The sequence below is a fragment of the Grammomys surdaster genome, unplaced genomic scaffold (genome assembly GCF_004785775.1).
Source record: "Grammomys surdaster isolate TR1022 unplaced genomic scaffold, NIH_TR_1.0 725, whole genome shotgun sequence".
Taxonomy (NCBI): Eukaryota; Metazoa; Chordata; class Mammalia; order Rodentia; family Muridae; genus Grammomys; species Grammomys surdaster.
This window is the reverse complement of record NW_021605144.1, coordinates 1,402,065-1,416,499: the sequence shown is the minus strand read 5'-3', so window position 1 is coordinate 1,416,499 and position 14,435 is coordinate 1,402,065. Positions and strand designations below refer to the sequence as shown.

Genomic DNA, 14,435 nt, shown 5'->3' with positions numbered 1-14,435 from the left:
GTGTGAGTGAGCAGGTGTGTGAGTGAGCAGGTGTGTGAGTGAGTAGGTGTGTGAGTCTTTCAAGCTGACTTGGTTACTGTGCTGTTCAAGCCCCACTTTTTCTCATCTGTCTACTATTGTGTTGATGAACTGTTGTGTATATTAAAGTGTTTAATTATTACTTTAGAATTATTTTCATTTTGTTAAATTTTGTATTATGTATTTGGGTTTACTTTTTGTTTTTGTTAAGACAGAGTCTTATGTAGTCTGGGCCTGCCTTGAAAACTTGATCCTTGTGCCTCAGCCTCTCAAGTGCTGGGATTATAGAGCGATGCCTCTGTGCCAAGCTGCTTCATGTATTTGGACAGTGTCTTCCTGGATGTTTAAATGCTTACAATTATTAGAATCTTCTTGCTGTATTTATACTTTTAATGTTTTTTTTCCATTTCATACTTTGTATCTAGTGTATTTTTTATACTGATCTCACTCTCTTGTTTATTTCATAGATTTTTTTTCTTGCCCTCTTTTAATCTGTTTATGCCTGTGAATTTAAAAAGCATTTTGCATGTTGTTGGATCATGTCTTTTCTATATTTCCTTTGAGTCACTGTCTTTTGATTAGAGGGCTTAACTCGTTCACACTTACTAATACAGGGAGAATTTAATGTTCTACATTTTGCTATTTGTTTCTGATTTGCCTGAATGAATGTGTTTTGTGTTCATTTGATGTTTTATAATGAAATATTTTAATTTCTTGGGGTTTTTATTCTGGAACTATTTTCCTTGTGGTTGCCATAGATTACATTTAATAGTAACAGTAGTTTGATGTTAATTTGTACCAGCTTACCTTCAGTAGCTTTCAAGTCTTGGCTTTTGTACAGCTGCACCATTGCTTCATGTTAGCTTTTTAAAAAATCATAAAGTTGTATTTTATGCCATATATTCATAATCTAATAATTGGATTTTTAAAAATACCATGTCTAAAATCATTTGGAAAGCATATGGAATTACAAACTAAAGTTAGACTACTGTTAGATTTCATTTTTATTATTATAATTGTCCTTTCTCAGAGGTCTTTATTTCATACTGTAGCTTCAAGTTGCTATAGTTATCTTTAATCTGAGGATTCAGCTTAGGTGTGTGTGGTTAACAGTGGTTCAGAAATACTGTTTGCATTTTCTCTTTTAAGAGAAGTACCATATTTATATAACCTTATATTATGGTGTTAAAACTGTTACATTTTAATATTACTGTTGTTAATGTTTTATCTTGCCTAGTTTATTAAACTTCATTGATAAATATGTATAGGGAAAATGTACTTACAGTTTGTCGCTGTCCAAAGTTTCAGGCAGGCATATGGAAGGAGTGTATGTAGTATAATGTATCATCTGGGGATACATTTCACTACTTGTTAAACTTTAGTGCTGTGGGTGTTCTCTAATTCCCACTTGGACTATCTGTAGCATTTCTTTTAAGTTTTTGTAACTTTTGTTTCTCTGGGAATATTTCAATTTATTTCTCATTTTTGAAGGATAGTTTTGCTGGATACTTTTTTTATCATCTAGGACTTTAAATGTTATAGTCTTATTTTCTTGTTCTTCAAGATTTCTGAGGGTGAAAAATCTGATACTGAGGCTCCTTTGTTTGTGACAAGTTGCTTCTCTACATTTGAGACTCTTTGTAAAGAGAGGGTCTTCCATTGCGCAGGCTGGCCTGGAGTGCTCTAATAGATGGAAGGACATACTGATTCACATTGGTCTTCCTGCTAGTGCTGTGATTTCAGGGGTGCATTACCATGAAAGGTTTATGCAGCACTCAGGGCAGATTCCCAGAGCTCTGTATGTGTTAGGTAAACTCTTATCAAATGAGATGTATCCAGCCTGTCTCTGTCTTTTAATGGTTTGATTGTGATCTGTCTTAGTAAGTCTTTGAGTTTTTGTGACCTGTGGTTCATTGAGCCAGAAGTTCTTTATATTCTGTCTTTTATCAAATTTGAGACATTTTTTATTATAGTTCTGCACATAATTATTTTTCTGGAACCCTCAAGATCCCTTAACTTTTCTTCAGTAAGTTGCTTTCTGTATTTTGATCATATTTATCTTCCTACCCAACTCCTCCCAGATCTTCCTTAGTCTCGCTACCCATACAACTTTATGTTGTGTTTGTACCCCTCTCCCCCTTTTTCCAATTAGATCCAGTCAGTGTTGGCCAGCTACTACTGGGTGTGGAGTGTGGTTTATACCAGTAGAGAAAACTGACTTTCCCTCTTCTGGTAGTAAATGCCAGCATCTCCTCAGCTGGCATGGGGCTTTGGCCATTGTTCTCTTGCTTGGCTTGAGCTTTCACGGGTCTTGTGCATACTGTTAGGGTTGCCGTGAGTTCATATGAGAATCTGCCCTGTTGGGTCTGGAAACACTGTCTCCTTGAAGTCACCAATCTCCTCTGGCTCTTACAATCTTTCTGCTCCTTCTTCCACATAGATCCCTGAGCCTTGAAGGGAAGGGTGTGATACAGCATTTAGGGCTGAACATTTTAAAGTCTTTGTAGGTTGACGAATTGTGTCTTTGTACTAATTGCCATCTACAAGAAGCTTCTCTGATGAGGGTTGAGTCGTGCACTATCTATTGCTTTAACAATAGTCATTAGGTATCATTCTATTGCTGTGTTCAGTTAGCAGAGTTATAGCAGTAGGTTTTCCCTTGGGCCCATGACCCATCCAGCCACAGGGGACCATGTATGATAGAACCAGATATGGGTTCTATCTTAAGGAACAGACGTTAAACCTCATCAAAAGATGGATGGTTATTCCTGTAACATTTGTGCTCACATCTACCTTTGATTTCCTCTGATACATTTTTATTCCACTTACTGTACTTTTCAGCCTGGGCTAGGATTGCAAGTATGTGTACTACTGTAGTCTATTTAAGTTTTTATTAAGATTTTTTTCATATATTTCGATCATATTCTTTTTCATCTTCCAAGTCCTCCCAGATCTTTTCCCACCTTCCATTCTATAAAATGTCATGTTCTTTTTTTCTCTTTCCTTCTCAAAAAGAAAAAAAAGAAAATCAACAAAAACTAATAAGACAAAAAGTGACAAAACAATACAAAGGCACAACAAACCATGGAGTCTGTTCTATGTTGGCCAACTACTCCTGGGCATGGGGGTGACTGGAATGTAGTTGATATGTCGGTCACTCTATTGGAGAAAACCAATTTTCTATTTCTCGGTAGGTATTAATGGCAAATAATTTTTTTGTTAAAGGCAGAGCTTTGTGTCTGCTTCAAATTCAGTGCTGGGATTTTGTTTGATTTGACCTGAGCAGATTTTGTACATACTGAAATAGTCTGTGAGTTTATTTGTGTGTCACCCTTGTTGTATCTGGAAGATGCTGTTTGCTTAAAGTCATTCACTACCTCTAGCTCTTACTGTTTTTCTTCCTCTTCCTCAAAGTAGATCCCTGAACCTTGAGGAGAGAGATTCAATAAATACATCCCATTTAGAACCGAGTGCTCCAAAGTCTTTGCATTTGTACGATGTGTAGATATATATGTTTAATCTCAAGTGGGGATTAGTGCCTTAGATCATTCAGTTTCCAGATAAAAGACACGAAACTTTTTATAAGTGTTTATAATAAGTCTTAGTGAGCATTAGAGCTGGACAGGTATTTACCCTCTAAGCTATTAGTATCTACTTCCTTATTATTAACCTGAGTTATAACTTGCCGTGTTCCATCTGGGTCACTCTTAACTCCAATTGACCAGCCCTCATGGCTATGTTTTCATGAATCACTTACTCCATGGTGTCTTCTCCTCTCCCCACTGTCTCTTCTTCCTGATCTTCTGCCTCAGACCCCAAGCTTGGGAACTCAAACCTCCCTCACCTTTCTCTCTTCTGCCCAGCTATAGGCTGTAGGCAACTATATTTGCCAATCAAGGATAAGTTATGGGGCAAGGTTACTTAGCATCACTTGATGTGAGGATTACCTTGTCTCGGAGACAACAGGTTCAGTATTTAGCATTACAATACATAACAACTGACCAAACCTCAACAGTTTTAAATTAAGGAGCAAGGTTTGCACAACAAAGGCTGGTAAATGTGAAAATTCAGGCCTAAATCTTTGGGTACAGAATTCTACATTGCCATGCATAGCAAAAGACCAAACCTCAACACATTGTTCAGTTGTGTGTCTTTGTGTTAATCACCATCTACTGCAAAAAGAATATTCTCTGATGAGGGCAGAGTGACACTCTCATCTATGAGGAGAGCAGTATGTTAGGAATATTTCTGTTTCTTTAATAGAATAGTAGTAGTAGTAGGTTTTCCCCTAGGCCCATGACTTGTCTAGTCTTAAGTTCTTAGTCGCTTTAGCAGTGGCAGGCATGGGTTCTATTTTAAGGAATGGGCCTTAAATCCAATTTTTAAAAAGTGATTGGTTATTCCCATAACATGCCAATATATATGCCTACACGCATGCAGGTCTTTGTTGTGTGTAACAGAGTTTGTAGCTGGCTTGACTATATTGATGACTACTTTTCTTCTCCAGTAGTGTGCAAAGTACCTTCCGGCACCATGAATGTAGTTAGAAGTGCTGAAGTTTCTAGTTGGGCACCAGCTCAATTTCTCTGTGCTCGGTAACACAATTAAGCAATGTCTTCAGTAACAGGACATTACCATCTGGTTGTGGAAGAAAACAGTAACGTTGGCAGTAGCCAGAATATTGGGGTTGCAAATATGTGCTATTGTACTTTGTTCTTTATGTGGGTTCTGGGGCCCTAAACTTAAACTAAGGCACCCTCCTAGTCCTGGAATTGTACATTTTAAAAAATTTTAAATGTATTATTTATTTGGTTTTGTGTGCTGAGGGTGGTATGCTATGCAGTGCCACACTTTTGGAGGTCATAGGACAACTTACAATTTTTCCTTTTATTGTATGGTTCCTGGAGATCAAACTCATCTGCAGATTTGGTGGTAGTTACCTTTTTTACCTTCTCAGCTACCCATCTTGTTAATGCTCCCCTACCCCTTTTTAATAACTTAGAAACTGCACTTTCCTGCCTCAGCCTTTTGAATAATGGCTTACAGGTGTATACCACTACACTGAACTCTGTTTCTCTTTCTTTTTTTTTTTTTTTTTTAAATTTTTATTTATTTATTATATGTAAGTACACTGTAGCTGTCTTCAGACACCCCACAAGAGGGCATCAGATATCATTGCAGATGGTTGTTAGCCACCATGTGGTTGCTGGGATTTGAACTCGTGACCTCTGTAAGTGCAGTCAGTGCTCTTAACCACTGAGCCATCTCGCCAGCCCCTCTGTTTCTCTTTCACATATAGATACTTCTGTTCATCAGTTTTCTTTATCTTTCACAGGATCTGAGTCTTCTGCAAACACATGGGGGGTCACAAACTGCCTGTCACTCCTGTCTGAAGGGACCTGATGGCCTCTTCTGAACTCTGAGGGCACTACATGCAAGTGGTGCACAGACATACATTCAGGCAAAATACCTAAACACTCAAAATGATAATAAATTAAAGATCTTTTAGGCTTGGGCTTTTTTTCTGGGTATAGGGAACGACTTCCTAAATTCTCTTGTATGTGCAATTAATCTTCGTTGTTATTATCTTTAAATGTTGGGCTCTTTGAAAGATCCAAAAGGGAGGAAAAAGGAGGGGGCAGGGCAAGTACAGAACAGAAGGCTGTAGATTTAAAATCTCTTGATGTCTTCAGTTGGTGGGTGACAGTTTTCACTCTGTCTACATATGTGTGTTCAGAAGCAGCAATTAGTGACCAGAACACAGATTTTTCATATTTGAGCATACGGAATTTATTATTAACCTTGACTTCTGCAAGTTGGTTGCAGGTTATATCAGTGACTATAGAGTTATATCAGTGACTATATGAGAAGTCTTTGTTGTATAAGAGCTAAAATTAGGGTGGTGGAGATGTCTCGGTTGGTAAAGTTCTTGCTGTTCTGTGTTCCCATTCTTTGATCCCATACAAAAGCCATTTGGCTCAGCATGTTTCTGTGACCTCTGTGATCAGGAAGCAGGCAGAGAAGACTATATCATGGGGACTTGCTGCCCAGCTAACTTAACCAAAATAACTAGCTCCATGTTCAGTGAGCGACCCTGTCTGAAAAACAAACTAGTTGCAAAGTCATAGAGCAACACTTGTTGCTCCTGTCAGACAGACAGACGTGTGTGCGCTACACACACACACACACACACACACACACACACACACACACAGAGCTTAAATTAACCTTCATTTGCTGTCAAAGCTGACTCACGGAAACTGTCAGCATTTGCCTAGGCTCCCTGGACCTGAGTGGGCACATGGAAAAGGTTCTGCAAGTGTAGTTGGGTAAATGTTGGTTCTAGGGCTACCTTTTCTGTCCTCTTTAACTACTTTTGTTTCTTTGTTTTCTCTGGTTTTTTTGTTGTTGTTGTTTTGTTGTGAGTTTTTTGGTAATTTTTTTTCTAGCATTTGAAATATATGTTTATATAGAAATAAATTTAAAATTCACTCTTGTGGCTTATCTAGATTTATTTCGTAAGAAATCTTTCATGCTCATACAAACAACCTCAGTTAAACTCAGTGAGACATGCACACAAATCCATCGGAGTTGGAAAGGAGGTTCAAGAGGGATAGGAGGGGATAAGAGCATAGTGAGTGGGTTGTGTGTATCAAAATTCCTTCAAGAAAGATGCAGTTATGAAAGGTCTCTTAGATCATGCAGGTTTAGGGAACATGGCCTCTCTGCTTTTGTTAGTCTTTACTATCTGAATAAATCTTTGTAGGCAAGTGTGGCCATTTCTCTTTGGAAAGTGCTGTTTTCTTGCTATTCCTCACTTGTCTTTCTGTGTGTCAGACTTGAAAAGCCGAGCCAAATGTGGTCACTCATATCATTCTTGAGAGGACAGTAGGGGAAGTGTGGGACACATCCCTAAGTAATCAAGTTCTCTGAGACAATCCACCCTCCCCCCCCCTTTTGAATGATGTACTGTACCCATCAAAGGGCTTTCTTCTGTTAGTCTTGCTATGGCTCACATGTTAGCTAAGAAGTCATACTGTTCAACTGTTAAAGGGGCAACAGATAAGATTTCACTAACCCCAACTTAAACACACTGTAGGAAAATAAAAAGAATTAGGAGTTTGTAATTGCAGATGACATAACGAGTCTTTAACAGAAAGGAATAATGCTTCATAGCAAGTTCCTGTCTGGAAAGCAGAAGTTTAGGAAACAGGGCGAAGGGGCTAGGAGGTTATAGGCACTACAGTCCACTTAGGACATTGATGGTAGGCACTGCAATGCATGCTCCTGCTGCCCTACCTACATCCTGGTTGCTGCCTATGAATTCTTGGTTTTCCAGTGAGATCTTTGAAGAATCTACTGTTCTCTTGTACCTTGCTGCCCACTCTGCAGGATTGAGTGTCTAACAACAAGGGAAAGAAATACCTGCCTCTGATCTCCTCAGTGTTTGCTAACTAGTTGGCATAAGGATGGCAAAATTTCCTTATGAAATTTTTATACTTAATCCTCTTTTCAGAAATTTGTAACTGTGTTTACATATAAAAAGCTGTGGTTTTTGTTTGTTTGGACTTTGTAGCTTCCAAAGCTTTGGACAGTTAATTTCTTTTGTTTATAAATCTAGTTGATCATGGTGTGCATACTTGGTATTTATGTGTGTTGACTTTCTTTTCAACTTATTTTTCTTTTAGATTGCTTTTGCCCTTAATGAATTCTGTGAGGAAACTGCTTGTGTAGATGCAGTTTTGTAATGCCTTTCCTTTCTAGGCTGTCAGATTCAGATAAGCATTGACTCCAGAAATTGATGGGTTATAGTTTGCTCAGAATTACTGATTGTTAACTCTGCTTTATTATTGTATATAATTACAAAATATATTTTCTATTGATAGCTGTAAATAATCAGTTAAGTTAACAAGTAGAAAAGATTTAACTTCTGAGGAATTGTTAATATATCTCCTACTTCTGACTAGGCGTTTTTCTCTTGGACAGAGAATAGAGAAGTGAAAGGTTTAGGACTCCCTGCCTTTTTCCTGTTTCCAGTGTTATACACCAGTCAAGCGTATGGAATTCTAGTTTCTTTTTGTTCTGTTGCCCCACTCCGACCTTTAGTAGATACTGTTTTTATGTTCCTTCTTATATACTTTGCTGCTGTCCTGAGTTCATCTATGAGCACTCCTGCCATTTTGATGACAATGTATGTATGATTTAAAACTAAGCTTTGTGAGCTCTCTGCAGCTAAGTTGTTTTTTTTTCCTTGAATAATTTGTTCATTGCAAAAGAGAATTCTAGAGAGTCCTACCAAGTCCCTAGCTTTGTTATTGTGATTGCTGTTGCAGTTTTGAGACAGTGTCTAACTCTAACCCCAAATGACTTCAGATTCAGTTCTATAGACCTGGCTGTGTTTTGTGTGTTGTCTTTACATGTACGTGGTAATAACATGCATGCACCATGGTACTTAGTAGGTTTGGTTTTCATTCTTTTTTTGAATCATCAAAGTACGACTTCATGTTTTTGTCTTTTAAAAAATAACATTTTCCTCTGTATTACAGTTATCCATGGACTTACAGTTAAATCCTCTCTGTAGTCCTTTAGATTGGGTTGTGGATTCCTAAGCTGTTGATGAGGTGAAACATTTGAACTGCTTTACAGATCAGTATCGTATCTCACCACACCAGTATTTCCTTCCTTGTCTGATGTAAACTCTAAAATTACATGAATACTTTCTCCCCATTTCCTGACATTTCCAGAGTTGTAGTTTCCTTTAAAAAATTATTTATAAAAGAGAACTAAGCAACCATTCCAAGATTTTTTTTTTAAGAAAAACCTTAGAAATTAAAAGGTCTAAAGTTCCTAATATTTTGCTGTATTTTTCTTGTAATTTTCCCACTTCGGGCCCCTGACTATGTTATAAATGTATCATGTCTTACTGCTTGATTTTTCTTTTCTTAATTGAAAATAGAATTTTTTCATGCAATATATTCTGATTATGGTTTCTCCTCTCTCAGTTCCTCCCAGTTCCCCCACCTCTCCTCCTATACAAATTCACACCCTTTCTGTCTCTCTGTTATTAGAAAACGGGTATCTAAAAACTAATAGAGTAAAATAAGATAAGATAAGATAAAAGCAAACAAACTGGAATAGGACAAAACAAACAAACAAAAATGAAAAGCACAAGATGCAGAGACACATATTGGACACATAGAAGTTTCATAGAAACACAACTGGAATCCATTCTATACTATATGTCCAAGAGATCTATGTTCTTGGTTTTAATTTACACAGACACAGACACACACAGACACACACAGACAGACAGACACACACACACACACACACACACACACACACACACACACACACACACACACCCTGTTCTGCAAATTTCACAGTGATTGATCACATTTGGTGCTCATCTGTTTTTCGAGCTCCTGGGTCTTCCTGTTCTTCCCGACTTGAACTGATTGCCTTCCTGTGTGTGCAGCCTGAGATACCCCTTTACTATGTATCCTTCTTGAGATTCTCATTTCTTTTACAAGTTGGGCTTCCTGGTTTCCAGAACCTATTATCACCTTTCAGAATTTTCTACTCTCAATATCTTTTACAACTGAGACAGTGTATGGAAAACAAATGACTTGTTGTATAACCAGTGCCTTTATTATATACTCACCCATGATTTATAGTCTGTCCTCTATAGCAGTCTAGGCTGCAAGTAATTTTTTTCTGAAAATCAAACTTGTATAATTGTTTTTGAGAAGCTAGTGTTGTTAATGGCAGTGTCTTTGTCTTTTTGTTTTTATGCCATCTACTTCTTTTCAAGCCGAAGTTAGGGTCTGACGATATCTTTGGCATTTAGAAATAACATAAAGATATATGCCTCCATTTGAGGCTCTCCTCCCACCCCCCGCCTTTTAAAAAAAGATTTATTTATTTTATATAGGTGAGTACAATGTCTTCAGATACACCAGAAGAGGGCATCAGACCCCATTACAATGATTGTGAGCCACCATGTGGTTTCTGGGAATTGAACTCAGGACCTCTGGAAGAGCAGTCAGTATTCTTAACCACTGAGCCATGTCTCCAGCCGCCCTACCGTCCTTTTAAAGTCAATTTTATTAGCTATTTCTCCCTTCATCTTGGAAACTCACGTTGGACCTGGAGATATAGTTAAAGTGGTAGAATGTTTTCCTGAGGCTCTAGGTTTAATTGTCAGCACTGCATAAACCCAGTGTGGTGACACAGACCTGCGTGATCCCAGCACTCTAGGGATGGAAGGAAGAGGGTCAGGAAGGAGTTCAGGCTTATCTACCACCACAGAGTGAATTCAGGACCAGCCTGGGCTACATGAAACTATCTTTTCTCCTTTTGTCTCATAATTAATTCTTCACCATTATACCTTACTGAGTCTTCTGTTACAGGCCTGAAGATTAAACAAATTTACATTCATAAATTACTTAAAATAATAGCTGGCTTGTAATAAGTGCTTTGGTACCTGTAATTACTGTTTGGTTTCACAGCTGACTGGAAGGAGTGGTCCTTCGTTTGACTCATTCCTTTACTAGCTTTACACCTTGGGCAAGCGTCATCATCTCTGAGATATACTTCCCTTCCCTGTAAAATGTAAATTCTATCTCTACAGTGTTGTCAGGGACAAGAGAAAGTATACATGTGAAAAATGTTTGATAAACTTTGTACAGGATTACATTACTATTGTATCTTTCAAATATCTTTTTTTTCTATAAAGAAGACTAAATTTTAAGCTTTTTTAAAAAAGAGCACATGATTGCTTATGATTTTCATGGAAGTCTGTGTGAGCTGGGTGCACTTGGGAGCTGTTAAGATTGCTTTGTCAAGACATGAGTAAATTATTGGATTGAAGACATAGATATGAAAATAGTTTCTGATAAAATCGGCTGTATAAATCTGTGTAATATAATAATTTTTAATGAATGAGGGGATATGTATTTGGGTTATTAATAGTATATGAGATTAGGCTAAATAAATCTGTTTTAGTCCTGTACAGTATTAATGTGATTTGAAATGCTAGTTCATTTTTGTTAATGGTGGTTTTTTTGTTTTGTTTTAAGGTTTTTGGATTCAAAGCATAAAAACCATTACAAGATATACAATCTGTAAGTATGCTTTTTAAAAATTTGTCTCTGTGTTAAAATAACAAAGTAAAAATTATTTCTTTGTTAGAGATAAAAATTTCTTTTAATAAAACTGGATTCCTCAAAACAGTTGAAGAAGTCTGATAGAGAGCATGTTGGATCTCGGTGTGGTGTGGTGACGAGGGGCAGCAGCCTTGGCACAGGCTCTTGTTACTTGATCTGCTTTAAAGGACTTGGCGCCTAGCCCATCCTTGAGCCCATAATCATGTGATAATTTGAGATGTAATCCACGGCGGAGCTGCTGTTAGTGTTAACGATGGCTTCTGTGGAGAGACTCCGGGGTGGATGGGTGTTTGTTCTTCTGTACTTGTTGATCCGTTTACTGAAACGGCTATTTGAATATTTTCTATGTATAACCTCAATGAGTTATGCAGCATTGTTTAGTTAGTTATCTAGTGTAGAACTTGAGGGATTGCCCATTAGAACTTATTGGCTTATTTTTTTTTTTTTTAATTTTTATTTATTTATTATATGTAAGTACACTGTAGCTGTCTTCAGACACCCCACAAGAGGGTATCAGATATCATTACAGATGGTTGTGAGCCACCATGTGGTTGCTGGGATTTGAACTCATGACCTCTGGAAGAGCAGTCAGTGCTCTTAACCACTGAGCCATCTCACCAGCCCCCGGCTTATTTTTAAAACTTTGTTTTCTTTTGACTTTTGGAGTAGTGATGTGAAAATAAGAGAGGAAAGCAAATCATTAAACACCTTTTGTCTTTGAAACCCATTTTTATTTTCCGGAAATACTGAGCATTTTTAAAAATTTTAAAAGATATAAATGACCATTTTTCTATTATGTCCTTTTATTTTCTATGTCTATGATTTATATAACAAGATTTATATAACATGTTTTATTTCTTTTAATTTTAGGATTATTTCTTTGCAAACATAAATGTAAAGATCTTGAAATATTTACATGGCTTTTCTACTACTCAAAGTCAGTAGGAGTATTTATTAGACCTGGGAGGATGGGCCATGGCAAGTCAGGAGATGGATAGCATGATGGTATTTGTAATATGGCAGATAAGTCACTTGGGCAGGTGGTGGTGCATGCTGCCTTTGGTGGGGTTGTAATAATAAAAGGTGGATAGGAGAACTACAAAACTGTTTCCAACAGCTGCATTCAGAAGGTGACTGAAAAAGGACAAGAACTGTTGAAGGCTGGAATTCAATTAATGAATCATTTTGGACTCACACTGTCAGGATTGGGGATTTAGAGAGGTCCCAATAGAGAAGTAGAAAGACATTAGAAGACACATTCTGCCTAAGTTGAAATTTTATGCCTGTTAAACATATCCAAAGCACAGGGAGGAAATTCTTTTCATTCCTGTGTATAGTGGCTTCCTGCTCCTAGAATTTAGTAGGCTTATGCTATCTTCTTTGCTGTATTTTAGTATAGTTAGAGGTGGCATTGGATGAGCCTAGGAACTTGACTTGTTTCTAAGCATTTGATTCCCAGTTTAATGAACTATCTATTAGTTGAGAACAACCTTTAGTGCATATGAACTTATTCCCATGTCATCTGGAACAGAGGCTTTCAGAATGACAAGGGACCTTTTATTTGTTTGCTTGTTAGTTCTTCATTTTATTTCCTTTAAAAGTTTAAACATGGGGTCTAGAGAGCTGGCTCAGCAGTAAGAGCACTGACTACTTTTCCTGAGTTCAGTCCCCAGCAACCACATGGTGGCTCACAACAATCTGTAATGGGATCTGATGCCCCCTCTTCTGAAGGCAGCTACAGTGTACTCCTATACATAAAACAAAATAAATAATTGTTTTTTAAAAAAGAGTTTAAACACCTACAAAATGGAATGTTTTAGTTTGAGTACTCCCTCTCCCCTGCCTACTATGTATCTTAGGCAAGTGAGACTAGCAACAGCAGATGTTTCTTTTCTTTTTTATTTCTTTTTGTCTTAGGATAGGAATTACACATCGTATATATTTTTTTTTCTTGGAAAATGTAGACATTTGGAGATCCTAAAGTATTTTTCACTGGACATCTGTATAATTAGTAGTCTGTGAAGCCTTTTATGGCAGCAATATTGTACATGAATGAAGAGCTATCAATGTAAGCTCTCTGATATCACTAGCTTACCTGTTTATAGCAAAATAATCACTCAATTATTTTAGAAAGGGCAACATTAGTTAATTAATCAGTTTTGTATGAGTGTTTTTTCATTTTTTGTAGTTTCGTGTTCAGAGAATACAAGATTTTAAGTTTATTTTAGTGAATATTTGATATATTAGGCAAACATTTAAATGAGTCCATTTTATGTTAAGATTTCCTTTGTAAAACACTGTAGAGTGAAGGAGAGCGCTTCCTACTGTGTAGTTCTGCAGGCCCAGTAGTCTGAGAGCCTGTCTTCTGGTTTACCCTCCCTTCCTTCTCTTGCCACCTTGCAGAACCTCTTCTTTCCTTGTTCTTTTCATATAAGCCAATTTAAGATAAGGAAAGCATGTTTTTTTAATTATAAAGAAAAATTTAAGTCCAAATTGTTATTTGTTATGTTCCATTTTTGTATGTGGAGTGACTTACTGCTAATATGCCATAAGAAATTTAAAAGAAACTCCCATGTGAATTTTGGATATATACCAGAGATTTTAACTAAGGTGGAAGTTTTCTTCTTTACCCTATGACTCTCTCTCTTGAGCACTGTTACACGGGGAGCCCCAGCATGTTCCCCCCTGAAGCCCCTATGCTAGACTGTAAAGAGCTGCATGCTTTTCTTCTTTTTTTTCAAAGCCAATTGTTAGATCTGTCTTCAGTGACAATACTGCTCCTGTTTGTGCTGTAAAATTTGTCACTGCTTTTTCATTTAAATGTGAGTGTTTTTGTTATGTTGAATGAAACAGTAATAGAAGTTGTTGGATTTTGTTGACCAAGGAGACTAAGCTTGAGTTCCTGTCTCACAGTCATTACATGTTGTGATTAGGGAAGCTTTTAAGGGCCTTTCCAAATCTTAGCTTTTTGATAGATCCATATTCCTCATATATATACATTCCTCATATATACAGCGGGTGTATAAACTGTCACATGATTGTGAGGGTGAAAACATGGAAGTCAGTTATAAGGTATGCATAACCTGTAGACTTCAGTTGTCACTGTTCCTTTCTGAAATATCACTACCTTAACTGATACATGACAGCCAGTTTGTAATGGTCACCATAAGCAGTGCTCATTAAACCAAACTTTGGAGAGTGTTTTTAGAGTCTTTCTCTGGGGTGGGACCCTCCCCTCCCCTCCCCTCC

The 14,435-nt window shown here is 37.3% G+C and overlaps 1 protein-coding gene across 1 annotated transcript in view; it reads left to right on the top strand.

Moving 5' to 3' along the window:
- LOC114633669 (phosphatidylinositol 3,4,5-trisphosphate 3-phosphatase and dual-specificity protein phosphatase PTEN) overlaps positions 1-14,435 on the top strand; it is a 54,949-nt gene that overhangs the window by 7,280 nt on the left and 33,234 nt on the right. Inside the window, exon 2 of the mRNA XM_028782269.1 lies at positions 11,100-11,144. Within this exon, the coding sequence (XP_028638102.1) occupies positions 11,100-11,144 (45 nt within the window). The remainder of the gene's footprint in view (positions 1-11,099; positions 11,145-14,435) is intronic.